Below are 22,456 nucleotides of genomic sequence, written 5' to 3'. Positions count from 1 at the left end.
ATGCAGTGTTTTCTACCTGACTAACATTACGTATGAGCCGATGCTCACACACCATAATACTTTAGCAGTAAGCAGACAGAGAAGGAATGGGGAACCGGTTGCCTACTAGATGCTATTGGACTCCCATCAGTCCCGGACAGCATGTTCAGTGGTCAGGAATGATGGGAATTGTAGTTCAGCATCATCTGGAGGACCACAGGTTCCCCTTCTCTGAAGAGGAAAGGAAACTCTATCAACAACTACACTCTGGTTATTAGCCCATCTAGGAGAAGGAAAACTCTGAACCTAAACCTCCACTGCCCCATGGGATATCTTCAGGAGAAGAAAAGGCTAAGGAGAAAACACCCACAAATCTGGTGTGGAGTCCCTAAGATAATAATAATGATGATGATGATGATGATGATTTTATTTATTTATTTATACATACCCCAGCCTTCCCAGTTTAAAAACCAGGCTCAGGGGGGCTAATGATTAAAATGTGACTTAGAAACAGCATAAAACAGCATAAAATACAGCATCAATATCAATAAAATTCAAAAATTCAGGGGTCATTTTGAGGAAGAAGAAAAAAACCCAGTCAGTAGACATCAAATGAACACCAGGACTAACTGGCCAAGTTGGTCCTACTAGGGCCAGCAAGGAGACCAGGGAAGAATTTAAATGTGGGGTCCCAGAAAGGGTTTCTTCATAGAAGAGGAAAGGGAAAAGAGAATAGAGGATCAGGCTAATTCAAATTGAAGGTCAGGCGGAATAGCTCTGTCTTACAGGCCCTGCAGAAGGAAATCAAGTCCTGCAGGGGCCTAGTCTCGTGAGACAGAGCATTCCACCAGCTCGGAGCCGTCACCGAAAAAGCCCTGGCCCTGGTGGAGGATAGTCTGGCTTCCTTAGGGCCCGGGACCTTTAAGCTATTATTATTCATGGACCTTAGGGTCCTCTGCAGGACATACCAGGAGAGGCGGTCCCATAAGTACGAGGGTCCTAGGCCGCATAGGGCTTTAAAGATGGTTGGATGGCACCTCCTTCCAGCAAATCCTGCAGCCAAGTTGGTGCCAAACATATCGCTCTGCTTTCCTTTGGACCCACATGAGGGAGGTCCTGTTGTCCAGCCAGCCCAGGACCTCCATACACCTGCTGGGGTTTTCTAACATAGATTAATCCAGAGGAGGTTACTTGAAATTTACTCATCAATCACAACCACAGTATTTCACTCCATAGCTGTTGCCATAGCAATGATTTACGCCAATAAAACAACTGTGCATTATGGCCGTTATTTTAATAAAAGCAGCAGACTGGAAAACCAGAACCTATTAATAAATCTAAATGGGGATTATGAGCAATTAGCTCCCTATTTTATCTACCATTTGCCCATGCTCTGCATTTATTTTAATACCACAGCAAATATTTAAGCTTTCACGGGTACTGACTTGGCACGGTAATGGTCTGGCAATCAAGTTGTGTTTGCTATTTTATTCCCTGCCTCCTCTTTCTTCACCCTGTGAGCTGCCTTACCCTTTAACTTACCTCAGCCCACAGGTATATTTCCTTACCATGCTTCAAATTTGTTTGATGCATCTGGCTAAGGAGACTTGCTGCCTACAGATACTCAAGCAAAATAGACCAATTACTCCCTAAACTTTCCACAGCAACTATTTTTTTTTTTAATACTTAATAGAAGCTGCAATTACAACCAATTAGGCAAAAATGCATTCCCGGTACTCAAAAAAGCAGAACATAATTGCTCTGACTCACTCGATGTAGCCCTCCTTTTTAACTTTATCGCTTTCAGTTCAACACCCATGATGGTAAATAAGATGGAAAGGAACCTACACTGAGTTTGGAACTGTGCCATACAACAGGGACATACACATCCCTCCAGATACTGCTGTACTTTTAACTCCCATCAGCCCCAGCCAGCAGTGGATGATGGGAGTTGAGGTCCAGCAACATCATCTACAAGGCTGCAGATCTCCCATCCTGGCATCACATAGAACAGCTTCCAATAAAAATGGTGGCTCAGTGCCAGGTTCCTCCATCCCCTCTGTAATATCAACTTATCCCATGTGCTGATGTTGCGACAATGTGTCTACTCTGCCCCTGGCCAGAGGCAGTTGGTGTGAAGTAGGAGTTCAGATATGGCAGCTTACATCATAATTATGCAAGGAAAGTTGAACTAGCTGTTATGCAGGGTAGCTAGCCATCGGATGCCAGGTGTGGCATGCGTGTCCTGCAGCTGGGGGCGGGGCGAGCCGCCCATGTGGGTGGGGCAAGCTGCCTATGGGGGCGCACTGCATTGTATACCGGCCAGTGCAGTATAGTGGTTAAGAGTGGTAGACTCGTAATCTGGTGAACTGGGTTCGCGTCTCCGCTCCTCCACATGCAGCTGCTGGGTGACCTTGGGCTAGTCACCCTTCTCTGAAGTCTCTCAGCCCCACTCACCTCACAGAGTGTGGGGGAGGAAGGGAAAGGAGAATGTTGGCTGCTTTGAGACTCCTTTGGGTAGTGATAAAGCGGGATATCAAATCCAAACTCTTCTTCTTCTTCTCTGCCTCCCCCTCAGTTGTAGGGCGACTGAGGGAGAGGCGGAGCGCAGACACAAGTCCCACGCTGCCGTTTCAGGCAGCACGAAGCCTGCAGTCGCCCAAGCCACCACGTCACTCCCAGGAGAGACACGTGGCTCGGGCATGCTGCAGGCCCCACGGTAAGTGCCGGGCCCCACAGTGTGGCACCCAGTGCCAGCCGTGTTTCGTTCCATTCGTTGACTGAACTAAAATGTTTTGTGAGCCCAATTTTATTATTATTATTATTTAAAACTCATATTTTTGTCATTTTGTCATCCTCCTCAGTGATGACACCTGCACCCCCTTCCTCCTCCACTGATACAGGGGAGAGTGGAATTGCCCCACAGGAAGTTCTTTTAAACTAGGGTTGGCTTGGGATGGGGGAAGAATTCCATTCAGTTCACACTTTAAGACAAACCTGTTTAATTCTCACTTTCTGAAATACTTTCTCCAAACCAGAGGGCAGCCATCCTTCGAACTCTGGGTATCTCCAAATTTTGAAATGCAGTTCTTCAGCCAAGCAACAAGTACAAGAATGCATATGATAAGGTAAAGTGTGCCTATAAATGCATATATTGGTGTAAATGGCATACCAAAATATATATATATATGGGGAAATTGCTTTGAGAAATGTGTATATTAAGAAAAATGGCATTCAAAGGTGTGTATATGAGAATGAGGTGTATATATGCAATAAAATGTTCATGAAAACTCTTTTCTGATGTGAAAATATGGAGAAGTACAGTAAATTTAAGATTGAAGAAAAAAATAAGAAAATGAGAGAAATCAAACCATAATGTTCACCCATAGAAGTGGCTAATCTTTTGGGTTTCAAGGGCCAACCATTGGTCAACCCTCCAGGGGTCTCATGCCAGTAATGGTCTCAAGTGGCTGTGGTCATCCCACACTCACTCATGAGCATGCACACAGAACGCAGGTGGCACTGTGGTCTGAACCACTGAGCCTCTTGGGCTTGCCAGTCAGAGGGTTGGAGGTTTGAATCCCCATGACAGGGTGAGCTCCTGCTGCTCTGTCCCAACTCATGCCAACCTAGCAGTTCGAAAGCATACCAGTGCAAATAGATAAATAGGCACTGCTGTGAAGGGAAGGTAAAAGGCGTTTCTGTGCGCTCTGGTTTCTGTCACGGTGTTCTGTTGCGCCAGAAGTGGTTTAGTCATGCTGGCCACATGACCCAGAAAGCTGTCTGTGAACAAGCGCCGGCTCCCTCGGCCTGAAAGCGAGATGATCGCTGCACCCCATAGTCGCCTTTGACTGGACCTAACCATCCAGGGGTCCTTTACCTTTACCTTTACCTGCACACAGGATGCTCACATACAAAGGACACACAGAAGCATATGCACAGGAACATAGGCCTCACCTCCTCAGCTAATCTGCGGAGAGGGGTTATTGCTCCTCTCTGTTCATCAAATGAGCCACCTGTCTCCCTTAAGTTTTAGTTTTTCTTTTTTGCTGCTGCTGTCAAAATCAGTGGGGTCTCGAAGGGTGGCTAGATCAGGCCTCTTGAGACCACCCCTGTTTCATAAGTATAGTTCTACCCATATTACAGTGGTGCCTTGGGTTAAGAACTTAATTCGTTCTGGAGGTCTATTCTTAACCTGAAACTGTTCTTAACCTGAGGTACCACTTTAGCTAATGGGGCCTCCCACTGCTGCTGCCATGCAATTTCTGTTCTCATCCTGAAGCAAAGTTCTTAACCCAAGGTACTATTTCTGGGTTAGTGGAGTCTGTAACCTGAAGCATCTGTAACCTGAGGTACCACTGTATTAACTGAAGAAGTTAGAAGCCCTCATCATGAAATGTCAGTCACTATCAGGCACCTTCGGCCGCACAATAGATATTTATAACCTGCATTTTGTTTATCCACCTCGATGGAACATGAGATGGCTGGCTTCCACCACAAAGACTTTTTTAGATTAAAACCGACCCTCCTCCAGTTATCTGTGGGCAAGGGCTAAAAGCAGCCAGAGCTGATTGGCCATTACTATTATAATAAACTTTAAACTTCAGCAAGGTGGGCAAAAGGCTGCCAACATCGGCTGAAGGTACCCTGTCTTCTTCAGGAAACGTGAGCTATTTCCTTACTATTCTATAACAATGTCCTGCTTCCTCTTGGATCAGCTAAACCTAACACTCTGCCTTCCATTCTCTAGCGCTGCAAAGCTTGAATGCTGACAAATGGAAATTGGATCTCCATCAAAGTCTAATCCCATTTCCTTCAGCCGATATATGTTAGTTAGTTTCAGATGGAAGTTTTCAACCTTTGTATTAAAGAATACTTAGTTTTGTGCATAGTGCATGCCAGGTAAAGATAAGATCTGTACAAATATGGGTAGGGGAGTATTATGTTACTATTTAGATGGCAAGCAAAATTCGCCCCATTTGCTCACATCTGTCAGCCATATATACAATATTTCTTCACAGTGGTCAAATGCTCAATCTAGATTAATATTCAGCTGCTCCTTCCTCTGCTGGGCAATATTTTTCTAGTCTTCGACTCAGGCACCTCCAGTTCCTTCGTTTCTTTCGATGCAAGAAACCCAAGGGGGATTCTCCAATTATTGTTGTATATTATAATCAACAATATTTCTCCTCCAGTACAACATTGCAGCATTATCTTCAATATTATGAAGCGTTCAATTCTTATTCTTTATTTCACACCCAAGTCCGTATCCTGTCAACCATGCATGTCAGTTTAAATGATTGCATTTTTGATCACCTCTTTTTCCAATCTTTTCCCAGAAAAGTTACATTTGCTCAGATATTTGGTAGGTAAACTGATTTGATTTTCTGAATGTGGTCTTTTCTTTTTGTCTAGGGTTGGATCTGCTTGCCACAGGTTTTCTAATTGCTTCCCTTGTTGTTGCTGTTGTTTCTGTACAATGGCATGTATTTTTCTGCACTTTTATATTTTTACTATCCTGATACTTCAAGTAGAAGTGGCCAAATGGACAAATAGACAGGGCTCCTGTACCTTTAATAGTAGCGTAGAAATTTCCTCTTCTACGCCACTATTAAAAGTGCAAGAGCCCTCTTCCCACTGGCCACCTTACCTTCAAAACCTACAATGACAGAGAGACTGCAGCAAACACATTTTTAACAAATAAAGCAAAAGTAAATTAATGTGTTATGCAAAATGTGGTTTAACATGTGGAGGTTTAAGAAGGTGGATTAAATGGTGTTGGGGTCCTCCCTTCTACATAATTGACCTCAGGTATGTTGCATTTCAACATTTGCCAACCTGCTGCCCCTCAGAGGTTTTGGACTGCAAAACACCAGGTTGGCAAAGGCTGTTGTATATCTTCACTGAAGAATTCGAGGATTGGAGGTGCAATGTGCTCAATTTAAGCTAGATGCTTCGAGGCAAACTCTGCTTGTTTGAGGGATAGCGGGAGGAGAGACACGTCAGCATAACTTTTGCCATTGCTGACAGGTGCAAATAGCTCTTGTTTTATTTAATATAATCTGTTATCCACAACTGCCCTAATCCAATGGCTTGGATGTGCATGCAAAGGCTTTGAAATTTACATTAGGTTGGATCCAAACAACCAAGTTTTACTCAGAGTAGACATGTTGAAGTTAATGGACCTAACTTAGTCAGGTTTCAATTAATTTCAGTGGGCTTGAGTAAACCTTAGTTGCGTACCGTCTTCAGTTTAGATGGATCCTACTGAAATCTATAGAAGAATTTAATTATGACTTAAGTCTCACTGAGTAAAATTAACTAAGGGCCTAACTAGATGTCACATTAGTTCTGTATCTGTGCCCTTAAGTGCACACTTGCTGTTGTTGTTCAACACAAATTGCCAGTGCAGGGTCCCAATTCCCATCAGGACCTTAGCTTGGGGAACGTGGGGGAGGGGGGCTGTAATTTTTTGGTCTCTGTTAATTGTCCTAATTTGTACCACCATTACCTAGTACCTGCAGTAGATATGGGGAGGAGGAGGGGAAAGCTCCTATTGAAGCAAATTGCATCGGAAGAAGAGATTGGAAGGATCTGTCAGTTTTGCTTCTGTGTTTCTTATTTTTCCTCTATAAAATTCAGTTCTCCACTATTTCTGCTTTTTTTAAAAAAAAAAATCCTCGTGCAAACGCATCAGCATTTTAGTGCAACTTTGTCCTGATAAACACGGTTTTATATGCAGTTTTGCCTAATGCAAACCTTTTTTTTTTTTTTGCTGCAAAGCAATTCCCCCTAATTTAATGTATTTTTGTACATTATTTCCACCAACAGCTTCATTTTTATGCACACTTTTCCCCAATATATGCTCTACTGGCTGAGTTGACTATGTATCTAGGTTTAAATCCCCACTCAAGCCTGATAGGCTGGGTGTCCTTGGGCCAGACATTTATTATCAGCCTAGCCTACCTCACAAGACTGTTGTAAGAGTAAAAGCTGGAGGGGGTCAATGTATACCACACTGAAGGAACAATGGGCTATAAATGTCATGAATTAATTAAAAAACAAGGATAGGATTGGCCTCCACATTTTGCAAATCAATGCTCCATTCATTCAAATTCAGAAATATGATTGTACTCTTTAATCGTTGATTCTCAGAACGATGAGTGATTTGCTTTCAGGAGCAAGGAGGGGGTATTCTGGATTGTGATCTTAGGCATTAAAGGTGAAATAAAAACATTTCTCAGTTATATTGCTCTGTCCTTAGGAAGCTCTGAAGATGAAGGCTGCTCTTTTGTATTTGACTCTCTGTGGCTTAACCTGGGCTCAGTCGGTGAGTATTCCAAACTTCAGGCTGAAATGATATACAGATTCTCCTGAGAGTAACTTTTGGGGAAGAGCGACATCTGGAGGACAGATGTTTTTAGAAAGTTTCAATAGAGGAACGCATACCTATGAAAAGACACGACGAAAACATACTGTGCAACTTTCAGAGAAGTGCGACATCTGGTGAAAAACTATGGCTAGGACTCCACATTTTGGAATTCAGTGTTGATTCTAATGTTCGGGCAGATTCACATGACAGGGTGTAGTTCATAATGTTCCTCTTTCCCCATATGCCTTTGTATGAAATGCCTCTACATGAATTCAAGTCAAGGAGTGACATTTATTTGCATGGAGAGGCACCATTTCTGCTTTGAGTTAGTAGGAATGGAGCAAAGAGAGCAACGAGATAACAGAATTGTATAGAGACAACTGAAACCATGAGTCATTCCTTCCAACTGCTTCCTTCTTGTAATTTCCTGCCCTTTAGCAGGTTTCTGGAGCCCCACCTCGGTTTCCTGTGCATCAATGAAGCTATTATCCCCAGTAGCAAGTGCTCTTCTGTCATCTGTAAAGTTGTCTCCCTCCCCCTCAAGTTCTAGTTTAAAGCTCTCCTGATCAGGCTCACAAGATTCTTAGCAAACACATCCTTGCCAACAGCTGTGAGGAGCAGCCTATCTCTCTGCCAGATGTCCTTCCTCAAGGAAGCGGAAACTATGATCCAAGAAGCCAAACTCTTCCTGCGTAGCCAGTGGTTTACCTCCAGTATTTTCCTCTCTCCTCCTGGGGGGTGACCTTCAACAGGAAGGAGTGATGAAAAGACCACCTGTGCCCCAAGGCTCTTCAGCTTCCTGCCCAGAGTCTCATAGTCCCTTGCTATACAGTACGTTGAAGGCTGTGTGTTCCAGTGCTGTCACACTGAAGGGATTATTCCTTACAAACACAGAACCAACATTATAGATATGCAGGATGAAGTGATAGGATAGAGACGGATGGGGTAAGATGATCCCTCAAGGAATCATGAATGCTCAGGGTTCCCAGTTGTGTGGAGGGTCCCAACATGCAAAGATGTTTACATCTTTACACCTTCCCACTCACTGCTCAAAGACCTGAGGCTGCAGTCAGTGGAGATGGAGAACATGGAGGTGGGGCCAGCATATGTGGCCTCCCTCACCTTTTCTGAGACCATGCTCAGGTGAGTGTCAGAAAAAGACCAGGAGTTTGCTGCTATAGAGCTAAAACAAAGTTAGATTCTTACCCAGCCTCCCTCTGAAAACCTGTAGACAACCCTTTAGCAGAATACACCAACAATTCAGAAGAGATTTACCTGACATTGTTTATTTTCCTCCCATCTTTCTCCAGGAGCTTCAACCCCATTACAAGAAAGCGAAGCAGAAGTGCCGGGGAGATCACCAGGTAAATGAAATTAAATTTATTATGGTCCCAGACCAGATTCACATACCATACTAAGTGAACGTAAAACACAATAGAATTAAGTTTGAATTAACAATCGAATATGACAATAAACAATACGAATATGACAGCCATTAGAAATGTGGTTTAGGTCTTAGTCTCTAAAATATTTTCTACAGTTTGCATCTGAGGCCTTGGCCTTTGTGATAGCACAGCTTGTTGCCTGAATTTCATGGCAGCCGCACAAAATTTGGCCACCCTTAGCATGATATCTGGATCCTTATCCTCTATCAGTGATTTTAAGCATTGAGGTTCAGACCCACTTGGAATTTTCTGTATAACAGGGGTGATAAAGACCGAGCGTATATACACCAGGCAAATGAGTCAGGTATTTTGATGACAACGTGGCTTCCTTCAGCTTCTGTTAGCAGAAGAAGGCAGGAAAGTGTCGTTTGTTCCACAGAAACATGAGATGAATAGTGTGCTTCAATATACGGATGCTGCACGGAGGCATAATCAATAGGATACTCTTCTGTTTTAATGCACTTTGCTTTCTAATGCTAATTTCCACTGCTGGAACAGGAATGGGAACTTTCTTTTCTCATCCTGAGGCCTTGTGTCTTTAGAACCAGCTCTGTAGCATGGCCAAGGGTGGCACAAAATATTATGCCGCCTGAGGCAAGACAGGCCAACCACTGCCTCCTCCGCTGCCACTGCTGCCAACTCTCTTCCCAGAGGTTCCTTAAGGCCCTTCTTAGGATCTACAACTTGCTCTGAGGAACATAGGGTCCTTCCTCAGAGTGAGGCACTGAGTATTACCGGTAATCTCCTCAGAGTATTGTGAAAGAACTATGTCAATCAACATTTGATTATCTCCTTCTACCGGTCCACAATAGAAAGTGTCCTTTCATACCGCATCACAGTATGGTACGCTGGTTTGACATCAACTGATAGGAAGTGTCTACAGAGGGTGGCGAAAACAGCACAAGATATTATGGGCTGTCCCGTGAATCCACTGGATGAAATAGCGGAAGAACGTTGCCTCAGGAGAGTGAGGAAAATTCTCAGGGATCATTCACACCCTGGCCGGCACTTTCTTGATCTCCTGCCCTCAGGCAGGAGATATAGAAGCACGATTAGTCACACCAACAGGGTAAAGAACAGCTTCTATCTTCTGCTGAATGAAAAGATAACAACAGGGCAACTGACTTTTGGGTTTGGTGGGTGTGGGTGTCAGTAAATGAGGGGAATTAAGACTAAGAGAGCTGAGTGGGGGGGTGCTCGTGTAATCTCACTGTATACAAATTATACAAGTGACAATAAAGTATTTCAGTTGAGGATGAGGTGTCCCTGAAGAGTATCTGCATTTTCAGATGCAGTGGTCAGGGTGACAGGGCCACTGATTCACCGCGTCTCTACCTCCTAGAGGCAAGGGGCCCATCTTGGTTAAAGGGTGGAACCAACCCTAGGCATGATCCAGATTACCACATCATTGGTAGGAAGCAATGTCAGCTCATCCTTTTCTGACAAGCCTTTGCTGATGTGGAGAAGGGCTGCTGGGAGGTTTAATTCCCCCCCCCCCATTTTCATTTGTTTGGATGCAATATTTGAATTGCTGTAGCATTGCCATTTTGTAAATTAATGACAAGCTTTTTGTAAGTGTTAGAAATGAAGGGTATTACACAGTTCAGATAAATTCCACTTTGTTACAGCAATTTTTGTACTTCCACATTATTCTTTAAAGAAAATGTGAGGGGAGAAAATCTAGAACTTCTGGGGACAAATACATGTTCCACAACTGTATTGCCCAAATTCTGAATGCCAGCAACAATGTTTAAGTTGAGTGGAAAGTCCTTTAAAATTACTACCTAGAGATACTCCCACATTTAAGGATAAGCAAACAGGAGTCCTGTGTCATCTTAAAGAATCATAGATATGTTGTGGTGTAAGCTTTAATGGACAGGAAAAAAATGGCTTTGATACAATGCCTAGTTGTTAAGGCAGGGTTTCGTAAACTTGAGTTCATTGATCCCTTGAAGAGCTTATAAAGGTGTTGTTATCCCCAACCCAGATTCTTAAGAATATAAATGAAATAAAGGCAAGAAATATCAATGTATAATCAACATTTATTAACCATTTATCACAATTATTAAGAACCATAACATGTAAAAAATGAGAAATACTATTGAAATGTGAAATCATCTTACAGTCTCCTCATTTGCAAGTGCACTAATTATATTTTTGTGCTATACCTCTTAAACTTATTTTGCACCTCTTTGAACCCCCCTTTTGATCCCTAAGTCTTTACCCACCTCCTGCACAGTCCCCGTGACCCCAAAATCGACGGCTTTGGAAAAGCTTGCTTGCATCTTTCTGGCTTGACTAACAGACTAAAGAGACTGGCCTTCTGGAATATGGAAGGAAGATTAAGCATGCCCTCTGGTGGGGATTGTAATAATTTCCACAGAGGTAGCTGTGTTAATCCTGCGGCTCTTTAAAGTCAAACAGATGTATTATGTGGCATAAGATTTCATGCGGTAGAAATGTGAGCAGAGAGGTCAGAGGGAAATGACTAATAATAATAATGCAGACTGTGCATGAAGTTTAAAAGTACTGTAAAAATAATTATACTGACCATTCAGAAGGCAGTGTTGATTATCACACAAACATCCTGGTGTCCATTGGGTGTTGCTGCTGCTGCTGCTGTTGTTTTCCTATTTCAAGAAGCAGGCATAGCTGAAATGAACAGAAGCGTGGTATTTCCAAGAGTACTGTTAATGCCTTCTTTTCTGCCCCCAGATAATGCTCAAAGGTCGTCACTCCAAGCACGGGTTTTACATATTTAATTACGTGTACTCGTCTGCAGTGACCAACAATCAAACACAGATTCAGGTAGAATAACGTTTTGGCTCATACACCTTTTTAGTTGTCTGCATTTGTTGCAGTATCGCCACACGGTATACAAGGAGCACATCAATTTCACCCACAAACTCTCTTGCAGCTGCTATTTCATTCTCATTTGCAGCACCAAGAAACAGCATCCCAGCAGCTGTTTCCATTTTTTTTTATTTTGAAAAAGGCTCATGGGGAAAGAGGAGATACACCTTTCGACCCCTTGCCTTCAGAATGACAAGCATTTATGCAGCCTGAAGCACAAGTGCTTGGGTTATTAAGCTTGGAAATGTCCCCTGGCCTGTAAACGTATCAAAATCTGCACACTCATCTGTCCTGATGCAATGCCACCAAAGTGACTTTACTCCTCAGCTTTTGCCGAGTAAGTAAACTGTTCTTGAGCAAGATCTGCAGAAACATGGTGCGGTGCTCGTGTCAGAGGAGTGTTTTGCTTTTCCATAAACAGGTGGGATGGGACACGGGTGGTGCTATGGGTTAAACCACAGAGCCTAGGACTTTCCGATCAGAAGGACGGTGGTTTGAATCCCTGCGACAGGGTGAGTTCCCGTTGTTCGGTCCCTGCTCCACCTAGCAGTTCAAAAGCATGAAGTCCAAGTAGATAAATAGGTACCACTCTGGCGGGAAGGTAAACGGCGTTTCCATGTGCTGCTCTGGTTCAGCAGAAGCAGCTTAGTCATGCTGGCCACATGACCCAGAAGCTGTACGCCGGCGCCCTCGGCCAGTAAAGCGAGATGAGTGCCGCAACCCCAGAGTCGTCCATGATTGGATTTAATGGTCAGGGGTCCCTTTTGTTGCTGTTTAGTCGTTTAGTCATGTCCGACTCTTCATGACCCCATGGACCAGAGCATGTCCTTACCTTTACCTTTAAGCAGCTGGGAGCAGAATTAAATGATGGTCCAACACAGATAAGCATGGCCAGCCCAAGATATTTTGGCACTTGAGGAGAACCACAAAATGGTGCCCTCGCAGCAAGGGAAAGAGTGAGTGAAGATTTGCATCAGGAACAAGTGGGGATAATGACCGACATAGGGAAGAAGGGTGGGAAGAGACCAGCAGCACCTCTTCTGCTTGCCAAGAGGCTACTATAGAGGTGGCTTGTGGGGAGAGCTGTCAAAAAGATGACAGATCTAGCCTCCAAGGAGTTTGCAGCAGCTTTCGCTGCTGGAGCAACAGCAGTCAATGCATTCCTTGGAGGCTGGATCTGCTGCCTTTGTAGTTCCTGCTGCCTGAGGCGAACTCCTCACTTTGCCTCATAAGTGGACTGGCTCTGCAGGTCCTGCTGATTTATCCAGCAATGCCCCATCCCAATGGCCAATATTCTTCTGTAAGTAATTCTCATTAAAAAAAACTACCCCACAAATTTAACAGCCTTGCCGAAATGAGCTCCCTGCTTCCCCAAGAACAGTAACTGACATTAAAGGGTAATTAACAGGCAATCCAAGAGGCAATTAACAAGCTATTTATCAGCATTCCCACTGCCACATTCAGCAGAAAATGATAAGAAGGGCCAAAGCTACGAACAGGAAGCATTTAAATTACAAAAAAAAACAAAAAACCACACACAGTGGCCCTGAAATGTTTCATTGGCATTTTGCCAGTTTGCACTGGGCAGGATGGTTCTAAAACTGTTTAAAATCAAAGTAATTCCCACAAATCAGGTCTAAAGAAAACACTGAAAAGGACAACATAGAAAACAGAGAGTGCAACAGTCTGCCAGTGACATGGTCTGGATTCTCTGTAAAAAATAAAAAAGTGAACAAAACATGGAAATTCCAGACTGAATTGTTATTGAAATAGCAAAGGTTGTGGCTCACCTACTCAATGGATAAACACATTAGCCATAAACAAATCAAACGATGAATAAGTTTTACCTTGCTTGTTAAATTAAATACACTCACCTGTCAAGCTCACCATTGTTTTCTTTTGGAATTTAGAAAGAAGAAGAAGAAAACAGAAATAACATTTCCATTATCACTCACGGGTCTGACAGAAAAAATGTACCAAGGAAGGCCGCTGACAATTTCACTGATACAACACCAGAAGCAAGAGAAGAGCAGAAGCACTTTGATGCAACTGGAAATGGCAGGAAGACCGAGGGCAGAAGAACTACTGGAAGCAGCCAAAATTTATATAGACATTATGGAAACACCACAAATCAGGATCTCCACCAGCATCACTTGGAGATAATTGTAAACAAGGAAGGAAATGAAATTGCTATAGGAGATAACACCATTGAGATAGATGGGAGTGGGGACATAGGCTTTCCAGGCCAAGTTGACACCCATCATGGCGTCATTATTGGCAATGAATATCATGACCGAGTCAAAGACCATCAAGACACAAGAGGCACTGATAAACCTCAGGGAAAAGATAAAGATGGCAAATCTGGGTTATCTAGTAATACCAAGTCATCAAAAGATCCCTACATCAAAATAGAGATGAAGGAGAATGATGCCAGTGCAGTCTGGGAAAACAATCCTTTCCATGATATTCCCAAGAAAATTAAAGACCCACCAAGCAAAGATTATTCAAAAGTCCATTTGAAAGTCATAACTGATGCCACCAATAGGAAGCCAGGAAAAGAAGAAGGTGGTCATGTTCATTTGTTAGACAAAAGCAGAAGGGATAACAGTACCACCAAACTATACACAAGTCTCAAAGTAAAAGCCAACATGTCTCGAGAACGTCTAGGGGAAATTGAACTCATGAGAACCAGAGGCAACTACACTAACATGGTAGACACCAGTGAAATTAAAGTGGCTAATGAAAATGGTGCTGGCAATGCTACAGTGCATTCAAAAGGCAAAGATGGGTATACTGTGACAGTTAGGAAGCTGAATGGACAGAAGGATGGATATGGAGTTACTAAACCACGTAAAAAGGGTGATGTAAAAGATGGTGTCACTAGTGGCAGCCATGTGGAAATAGTTGGTGTTACCAACCTACAGAAGAAAGATGAAACCAAAAAGGATGTCACTAATGAGAGGTCCAAGAGCCATCTGGAAGCAGCTGGTGTTACCAACCTGTGGAAAAAAGATGGAACCAAAGAGGATGTCACTAATGAGAGGCCCAACAGCCATCTGGACGCAGCTGGTATTACCAAACTACAAAAAAAAGTTGGTGGTGAAATTGGTACCAAAGAAAGGCTTATCAGTCACGTGGGGGAGCTTGGTGATACCAAGGCAGAGAAAACAAAGCAAAGTAAAGTTATATTGAGCAGGAAACTAAATGGTCATGTGGATGGATCTGGTACTACTAAGTCACATTCAAAAGGTGAACTTACTCTCCTTTCTGGCAAACAAATTTCTGATTCCGGTACAACACAGCACGGTCGAAAAAGTCCCGGTGAAGTTGGTATTATTCATAAAAGGCCTAGTATTGGTGAAGGTGGCAGTTATGAAAAAACAAACAAAAATGCTAATGAGAGCACATTGGGTGACCCAAAGATGACTGAAAGTGGCAAAACAGGATTTGGCGTCACATTTCAAAAAGTCAACAAGGACACTCCAGAAAGAGCTATCAGTTACAATAAAGCTACTGGAGATCTCAAGAGGAGTGATATAGATTCTTCCAACAAAAAGGAGGAGCTCAGTGGTCAAAAATCGATCCAGTTCAAAAGTGCCCTGTCTGAATCTCGTGGGTCTCTCGGCAGTATCCGAGACATCCTTAATATTCCAAAGAATGAGAAGCTTAAAAGTCAGGGGCCCTCGTTGGCCACTGTGAAGAGCAATAAGAAGGTTATGAAGCCAAGCAAAAAGGCATCTAGGGTTAATACTGGAGCGCATGGCAGCAGTGCAGCTAAGCATTACCATGGGTATTCGGGTGTCCTGAGGAGAAAGAGCAGTCAACGTGGTAAGAAGCGTCCATCTGTCCGTAGAAATGACAGCAGCCAATCATCGGAGAGTGAGGAAAACAGCCGCCAGTCGTATGAAGACTATCAGAATGACAGACCCGACAGTCATCAATCACCTGAGAGTACTGAAGAAGACCGATCTGATGAAAGTCATGACCACAGCCAAGGAACCAACTCACAAGAAGATTCCCAGGAGCGGAAAAGTACTGATTGATTTGCTTGCATTTGTTCAGAAGGGAAGAAAAGAGAGCCTCACATGCACTAGGCTAGGTCATACATAGGCCATAATTATGTGGCATTGCTCTGGTGCGCAGAATAAAGCTGAAATCCTATACCCACTTACTTGGAAGCACGATTCATTGAACTCAATGGGATTTACTTTGGAGTAGGCATATATCAGAGCATTGCACTTCAAGAGCCGTTATTAGGGCTGAGTCGAAATAACTCACAAGTGTTTTCAGCTGTACCTCCCTTGCTCAATTTTTTTTGGGGGGGGGGGTAATGGCAAAATGGAGAGCTTATTTGTGTAAATTGGCTTTGCTAGCTTTTATTCTTAGTGATGTCATTATATTGCACAAATCTGCTTGCCACATGACATCCTGAGGTGATCCCATAACCCATCCTTCCTCCACCTGGCGCCCTCCAGCTAATTTGGACTACAATTCCCATCAGCCTTAGCAATCACGGCTGGAAAATTGCAGCTCAGGGGAGGCTGCTGTAACCTGTTCACCTGTTAGGTCAATTCAGGAAGGAAGAAGCAGCACCTAGGTAAAGCACTGCAGCAGCTTGTTAGCATCTCTCTGTACAATGGAAGAGTGTGCCTTTGGGAGTAAAGTCAAATTATTGGAGAGTTACAGTGCCCACTGTAGCTGTAGAGACTGATATGGGAGAGACATGTTTTGTTGCAGCTGGGGCAGCTAAGAAAAAGTATTTCCACTATAATGTCCAAAAATCAGCAATAGATTATACATAGCACAACTCTTGTCATTATAATGTTTTCTAAAGTCTGAAGGCAGGGAAATCTATGGCCCTCCAGATGATGCATAACTACAACTCCATTACCTGTGACCGTTGGCCATGCTGGTTGGGCCGATGGAAATTGGAGTCCATCCAACAACATTTGGAAGGCCATAGGTTCCTTATCCTTGCATTAAAAGCAACTTTGACATTTACGTCTTTCACAATACCTTTGATGTTGTAATCTGAAATTATTAGCTAGAGGACTGAATAGTTGTTTTACTGTATTGATTTTATTTGAGTAAAATATGCTGCAAAACAGTAGAGAGATCTCTCTAACATGTAGGACTTAATAATTACTGATGCTATGATTATGCCGCATGCCAATAAAGTATTGGAAAAGTCCAGCTTTTGTCAGCTTTATTTCAAAAAGGGAAATGTAAATTTAACTCTTTGGCAACTGATCACAATTCTCCCATCGACTTCAATGCAATAATTAAGCATGTGTTCCACCACCCAGTTCAATGGGAATAAAAAATCTACTGTCCAGTTGGATTGTGTAATTAGTCTCCTATACTCTGTATTCAGGCTTTTTTTTTTTTAAGAACACTGGGAAACTAATCCTATTAGGAAAATCTTAGATTCCTTTTGTGCGTTGCTCATGGAATCATCGTTGGAAAAGTTTGCACAGCAGTCAGACAACATGCAAAAGGGTATGCAGTACACTCATGAACTTCCTGCAAGCACATTCTTTCAACCCAACTGCTAAATGTAATTATTGGGAGACAAGTGGCTCTTATGCTCACAACTATCCATGAGTTAGATCTGGACTAAGTTATTGCATGTCTTCTTCTTTGGCGATCACTCGTAGCCGAGTAAGATTGTCTTTCATAAACACAGTTTTAACAATGAGTCCGTAAGTGATTGTGGAGGCCAATTCTGGATCCACACAACCTTCCACAGTGGAGACATTGGTTTCTGGGTGGGAGTTGATCATTGTGTGGATTTGCCAAGCATGCCTTCCTCTTAGCACGTTTCTCCCTTGCGTCCTGAGTTTGAGTGTCTTCAAAATCCATGACACCTTTGGTAAAGGCTGTTCTCCAACTGAAGCGCTCACAGGCAAGTGTTTCCCAATTGTCGGTGTTTATACCACATTTTTAAAAATTTGCCTTGAGACAGTCTTTAAAACTCTTTTGCTGACCACCGGCATTGCGCTTTCCATTTTTAAGTTCGGAATAGAGTAGTTGCTTTGGGACAAATTATGCCGAGCTCGCTAGAATAACGGGAAGAATAAGAGATCAAGATGAACAGAAATTTCATGACAATTGGGTTAAATATTGGATGTATATTGGAACCAAATTATAAAAGACACTGGCGGGACTGGAATAACTCTAACAGTAACGGGTTATTATCTAGAAGAGATAAAATACGTGCCTACAGAGTTTATCTGATACTTACCAAAGGAGTGGAGGGAAGTCCAAGGCTCGGCAGAGCCTAAAACTGTACTTATGATTTATGGAGTGGATATATTATGTGTAATCTATATATTGGATTTTGTATACGTCTATATGTATATATGTATAATATCAATAAAAATTTAACATGCAAAAAAAAAAAAAGAGTAGTTGCTTTGGAAGACGATCACCAGGCATCCGCACAACATAACCAGTCCAATGAAGTTGATGTTGAAGAATCATTGCTTCAAAAACTGGTGATCTTTGCTTCTTCCAGTACACTGGTTTGCTCGCCTGTCTTCCCAAGTGATGCGTAAAATTTTTCGGAGACACCGTTGATGGAATCTTTCGAGGAGTTGGTGTTTATAAGTGGTCCATGTTTCACAAGCGTGGGTCCCACTGAAACCAGCGCGAAAAGTAAACTTAAGTCCCACACATCTCCATGAGAACTGTGTGTGACTAAAGTCCTCTTCAGGTTCTCATAATGAGGCTTAAATAAGGACACAAGGTGACAACATGATCACATGTAGCTCCACCACCCCTTCGCCATCACCCTCCTCAAGTTCAAGGGCAATTGCAGCTGCTTGCACTGGGGGAAGCTTCTTGAGCTTCTGGAGGCTCCTACCCAATTTGGAATGATGAGTTTCTAGGGTTCTAGAATGCATGGGAACCTTCACAACCACAGGAGGCTTTCCCACTGCTGATAATTCTCCTTGAACATGCAGAGGGTAACAATGGGGTTAGAGACCACACACTCAAGCTTGCTCTCCCCTTCTTCACGTGTTCTTGTACGCAGTGCCCCAGCAAAGCAACTGCCTTACACTGAATCAGACCGTTGCCTCTTATTGTCTGCTGTCACAGGGAAGCGGTGTTTTAGCGAGGAAGCTTTTCCAGCCCCACCTCAAGATGCAAGGCATTGAACCTGGGACCTTCTGAGGGCCAGCCCTTGTGGGACCTCCAGTGAGAAAGATAGCTAAATGGGACATCGGCAAAGTGAGCCAAAGGGCACAGTCCCAGGAGAACGCAGGCAGGTATTCATGAACACATGCATAAATAGCAGTAAAGCTTTGAGTGGGAGAAATGAACACACGGCTGCAACTCAAATTCCCACTAGAGGGCAAACCTGTCCTGATTTCAAAATCTTTTTAAGCTTACTGGAAGTGGATACTAGTAAACATTTTAAATCTTCCAGGAGGCAGTCAGTTGTAGTCAATAGATCCTGGTATCATTTTTTCCCCTTGGAAAATTGTTGTGTTTTTTTTTTTTTACATTTATTGATGTATTATATCTTCCTGTAACTTAAAACCCCATTTTTCAATCCAACAGCATTCTTAAAGTAGCTTATAATATAATAAAATAAAACCATAAAAACAAAACCTGATTACTAGATTGTAGGTGGAGTGCACACCTGGTGTGTGTGTGTGTATCAGGCATGGCAACTCTATGGGCCGAGGTGTCTTCGCCCCCTTCAATATCTGCTGGGGGGGCTGGGCCCCCTCAATGTTGGGGTGGGGGGTAGAGTAGGCCTAGCATGGAACCGAGCACTGTGTGGCTTCAATGGCCAGCTCCTCCGGAATGCGAGAGAGGAGGAGCCACTAGTTATCGAAGCTGCGCCATGCTGGGCTCCACAATTGGCTTCCTTCCAACGCTGTGCCATTGCGCTCATGACACGTGTCATGTGCATGACGTCAGTGGCGTAGCGTGGGGGGTGCAGGGGGGCGGGCCGCACCAGGCGCAACATCTGGGGTTAGGGCAAATCCATGGGTTAGGGGGCGCAAATCCACGGGTTAGGGGGCGCAAATCCACGGGTTAGGGGGCGCAAATTACTTGCCTTGCCCCGGGTGCTGACAACCCACGCTACGCCACTGCATGACGTTACACATGCATGTTGTGTGCACACGATGTGCGAAGTGCGCACGATGACACACACACACAGCATGCTGGGCCCCCTCAATCTTGGGCACAAGTCGGCACCTCTGGTGTATATGCACATGTAGGCACCAAGCATCAAGGGCAAATTGCATGCACTCTGCCTTAATTTGAGCACTTTTCAAAGGCAGGAAGCTGGAAACAGAGATACAGAGTGATGATTGAGTTCTGTTTGAATCCACAGCTGCAGCCATGGGAGAAGCGAGACCCTCTTGGGGTGTCAATGCTGTGAACCACCATTGTTGTATATGTGTGTAAATAAAGGCACCACAGCACCTGGAACCCCTGGAATCTCACACTGCTTGGAAATTGGGGTGGCACAAAACAATATTTTACAAACACAAATGAATTCAGCAAAGGAAATTTGAAGATTGAAGGCTAATGCATGTGCAACATAAAATTTACTTCACAGCACTCATCCTTCCCATTAAACTGCCTAGATCAGGCTTCCTCAACCTCAGCCCTCCAGATGTTTTGAGACTACAATTCCCATCATCCCTGACCACTGGTCCTGCTAGCTAGGGATCATGGGAGTTGTAGGCCAAACACATCTGGAGGGCCAAGATTGAAGAAGCCTGGCCTAGATGCATCTTTTGGTGTGGATGGGGGCTTTGTTTACACTACCTGCCTCTGCAAATGCTTTGCTTCAGACAGAAAGACAGACCTGAAATAACCAACGATAACCTTGTTACAAAAACCAAACTGTCTGTGACAGGTTTTGTAGACTTGGCTGTTTCCTAGAACTTAACTGAAAACAACCTCTTGAAGACCACCTGATGTTAAAATAAGCACTTCTTCAGGTCCTTGGAATTGATTGTATTTTTGTAGACTTGTAAAAACTAAATATACATACTGTATATCCTCAGGTTGAATAATGACATCCGGTCTGAATTGCTTTGGGGGGAAGTTTATTAGGTTAAGGAAGGGCTGATGGCGCTGAAGAATTTTTGTCTGCAGAAGGACACTGACAGACCTTCTGTGGGTGAGGTGGGAGTTAGCATTTGTCAGCTTGACAGCAGGGTGTAGAGTTCGAAACTGAGCCCAATTAAAAGGACAAGAACTACAACAACAACACGGTGACTAGTATGTCTAAACAAATATTGCCAGCATGGACTTGGCCAGGGTCCCACCCAAACAAGCTTAGTGTGCTTTCACATGTGATTATCTCACTTTCATTTTTTATTGATTGGTTTGAGTTTACCAACATTCCAATTTTTCCACAATGAGGTGTGTCCAAAACGGCGGACAGCAAACATTCAAAACACCAAAATAAAAATATACAATTCAGAGCATGTCAGTAAATTCAAAGATGGCAAAAAACCAACAATTTAACAAACCAAATGAATGCAATAGTCATAGCTGGAAGGGACCACAAGGGCCATCTAGTCCAACCCCTTGCATGCATGAATTGTGGCTAAATCAGAGTTTTGGGTGCTGCTATCTTGAAAAACGAACGAGGTACAGTAAATAGAATGGCTTTCCTAGTGGAACAAGCAAGACAGGAATCCTAAGCCCACACTGAATCCTCAGGACAGAACTAGATAGAAGATCAACAAGCTAGTACCAGCTATTTTACTGGGGCTGGAGAGACCTGGCCGGACCCAAGGCCAGGCCTGAAGTTGGACAGCAGAAACAGACCCCAACCCCAGAGCACTCCCAACTCAATATTACAAAAAAACAACAACAACAAAATGCCAATCTAGGTTTAAGTACATAAATACAAAGCAAAACAAGAGTTAACTGACGATAAAATTTCTGGTACAGTGGTACCTCGGGTTAAGAACTTAATTCATTCTGCAGGTCCGTTCTTAACCTGAAACTGTTCATAACCTGAGGTACCACTTTAGCTAATGGGGCCTCCCGCTGCTGCCGGAGCACAATTTCTGTTCTCATCCTGAAGCAAAGTTCTTAACCCGAGGTACTATTTCTGGGTTAGCGGAGTCTGTAACCTGAAGTGTTTGTAACCCGAGGTTCCACTGTATTAGTCTTCCTGCACTCCAAGGAGCCTGGTTTAAATACAGTTCAGAGGTGAGGGGTCCTCTCACCAGTGTCCCGAGAATGGTATAGAAGCAAGTCATGTACAACCTGCCAGATAAACTTCTAGGACAGGAGATTTCCAATTTCACATACAATGTACAGGGTCTGCCGAAAGCACAAACAACCTTTATAAGCCTCCCCGGCTATGGTTAAGAAAGTGAAAGCAATTTGGAGGCCGACATCCTGTCTTTGTTTTGAATTCATGGGAAAGAATGTGAAAAATAAAAGAGCAAGTTTGTTTCCATAAACAGCCAACAAGCCCAGCAAGCAGGATTTAAATAAACCTGGCTGTGAAACCTATTTGCAATGCCAGGACTCAGGCCTGGAACCAGATAAAGATAAGAGTGCCTTGAATACAAACACACTGTGGTTCATTGTGCTCTGAGGAACCACATCTACCCCCCCCCCCTCACATTTAGGTTGACAGACCACAGGGGCTGAACTGAAGTCTCCAGGTTTGCCTGCCCTCTCCCCCAGATGGCAGGTGAATCTCCAGGTGAGAGACAGCACCTTCACTACAAAAGCTCCCTAAGCAGGGAGAAGGAATGATCTACTAATTTCAGCAGGACCTGGGAACACCTTATTTAGCAAAGGTTTCTAT

General features: G+C 43.5%; 1 protein-coding gene across 1 annotated transcript; it reads left to right on the top strand.

The window, feature by feature from the left end:
* Positions 1-3,093: 3,093 nt before the first annotated feature.
* On the top strand, positions 3,094-16,191 carry MEPE (matrix extracellular phosphoglycoprotein). The gene is made up of 5 exons (XM_083572103.1): positions 3,094-3,107; positions 7,244-7,309; positions 8,662-8,715; positions 11,512-11,604; positions 13,560-16,191. Exons 2-5 carry the CDS (start codon positions 7,256-7,258, stop codon positions 15,690-15,692), a joined length of 2,334 nt encoding a protein of 777 aa, XP_083428229.1. The 5' UTR covers positions 3,094-3,107; positions 7,244-7,255; the 3' UTR covers positions 15,693-16,191.
* Positions 16,192-22,456: the final 6,265 nt, after the last annotated feature.

Source organism: Podarcis filfolensis, assembly GCF_964270895.1.
Source record: "Podarcis filfolensis genome assembly, chromosome: 9".
NCBI lineage: Eukaryota > Metazoa > Chordata > Lepidosauria > Squamata > Lacertidae > Podarcis > Podarcis filfolensis.
This window is presented reverse-complemented; position numbering and strand designations above follow the sequence as displayed.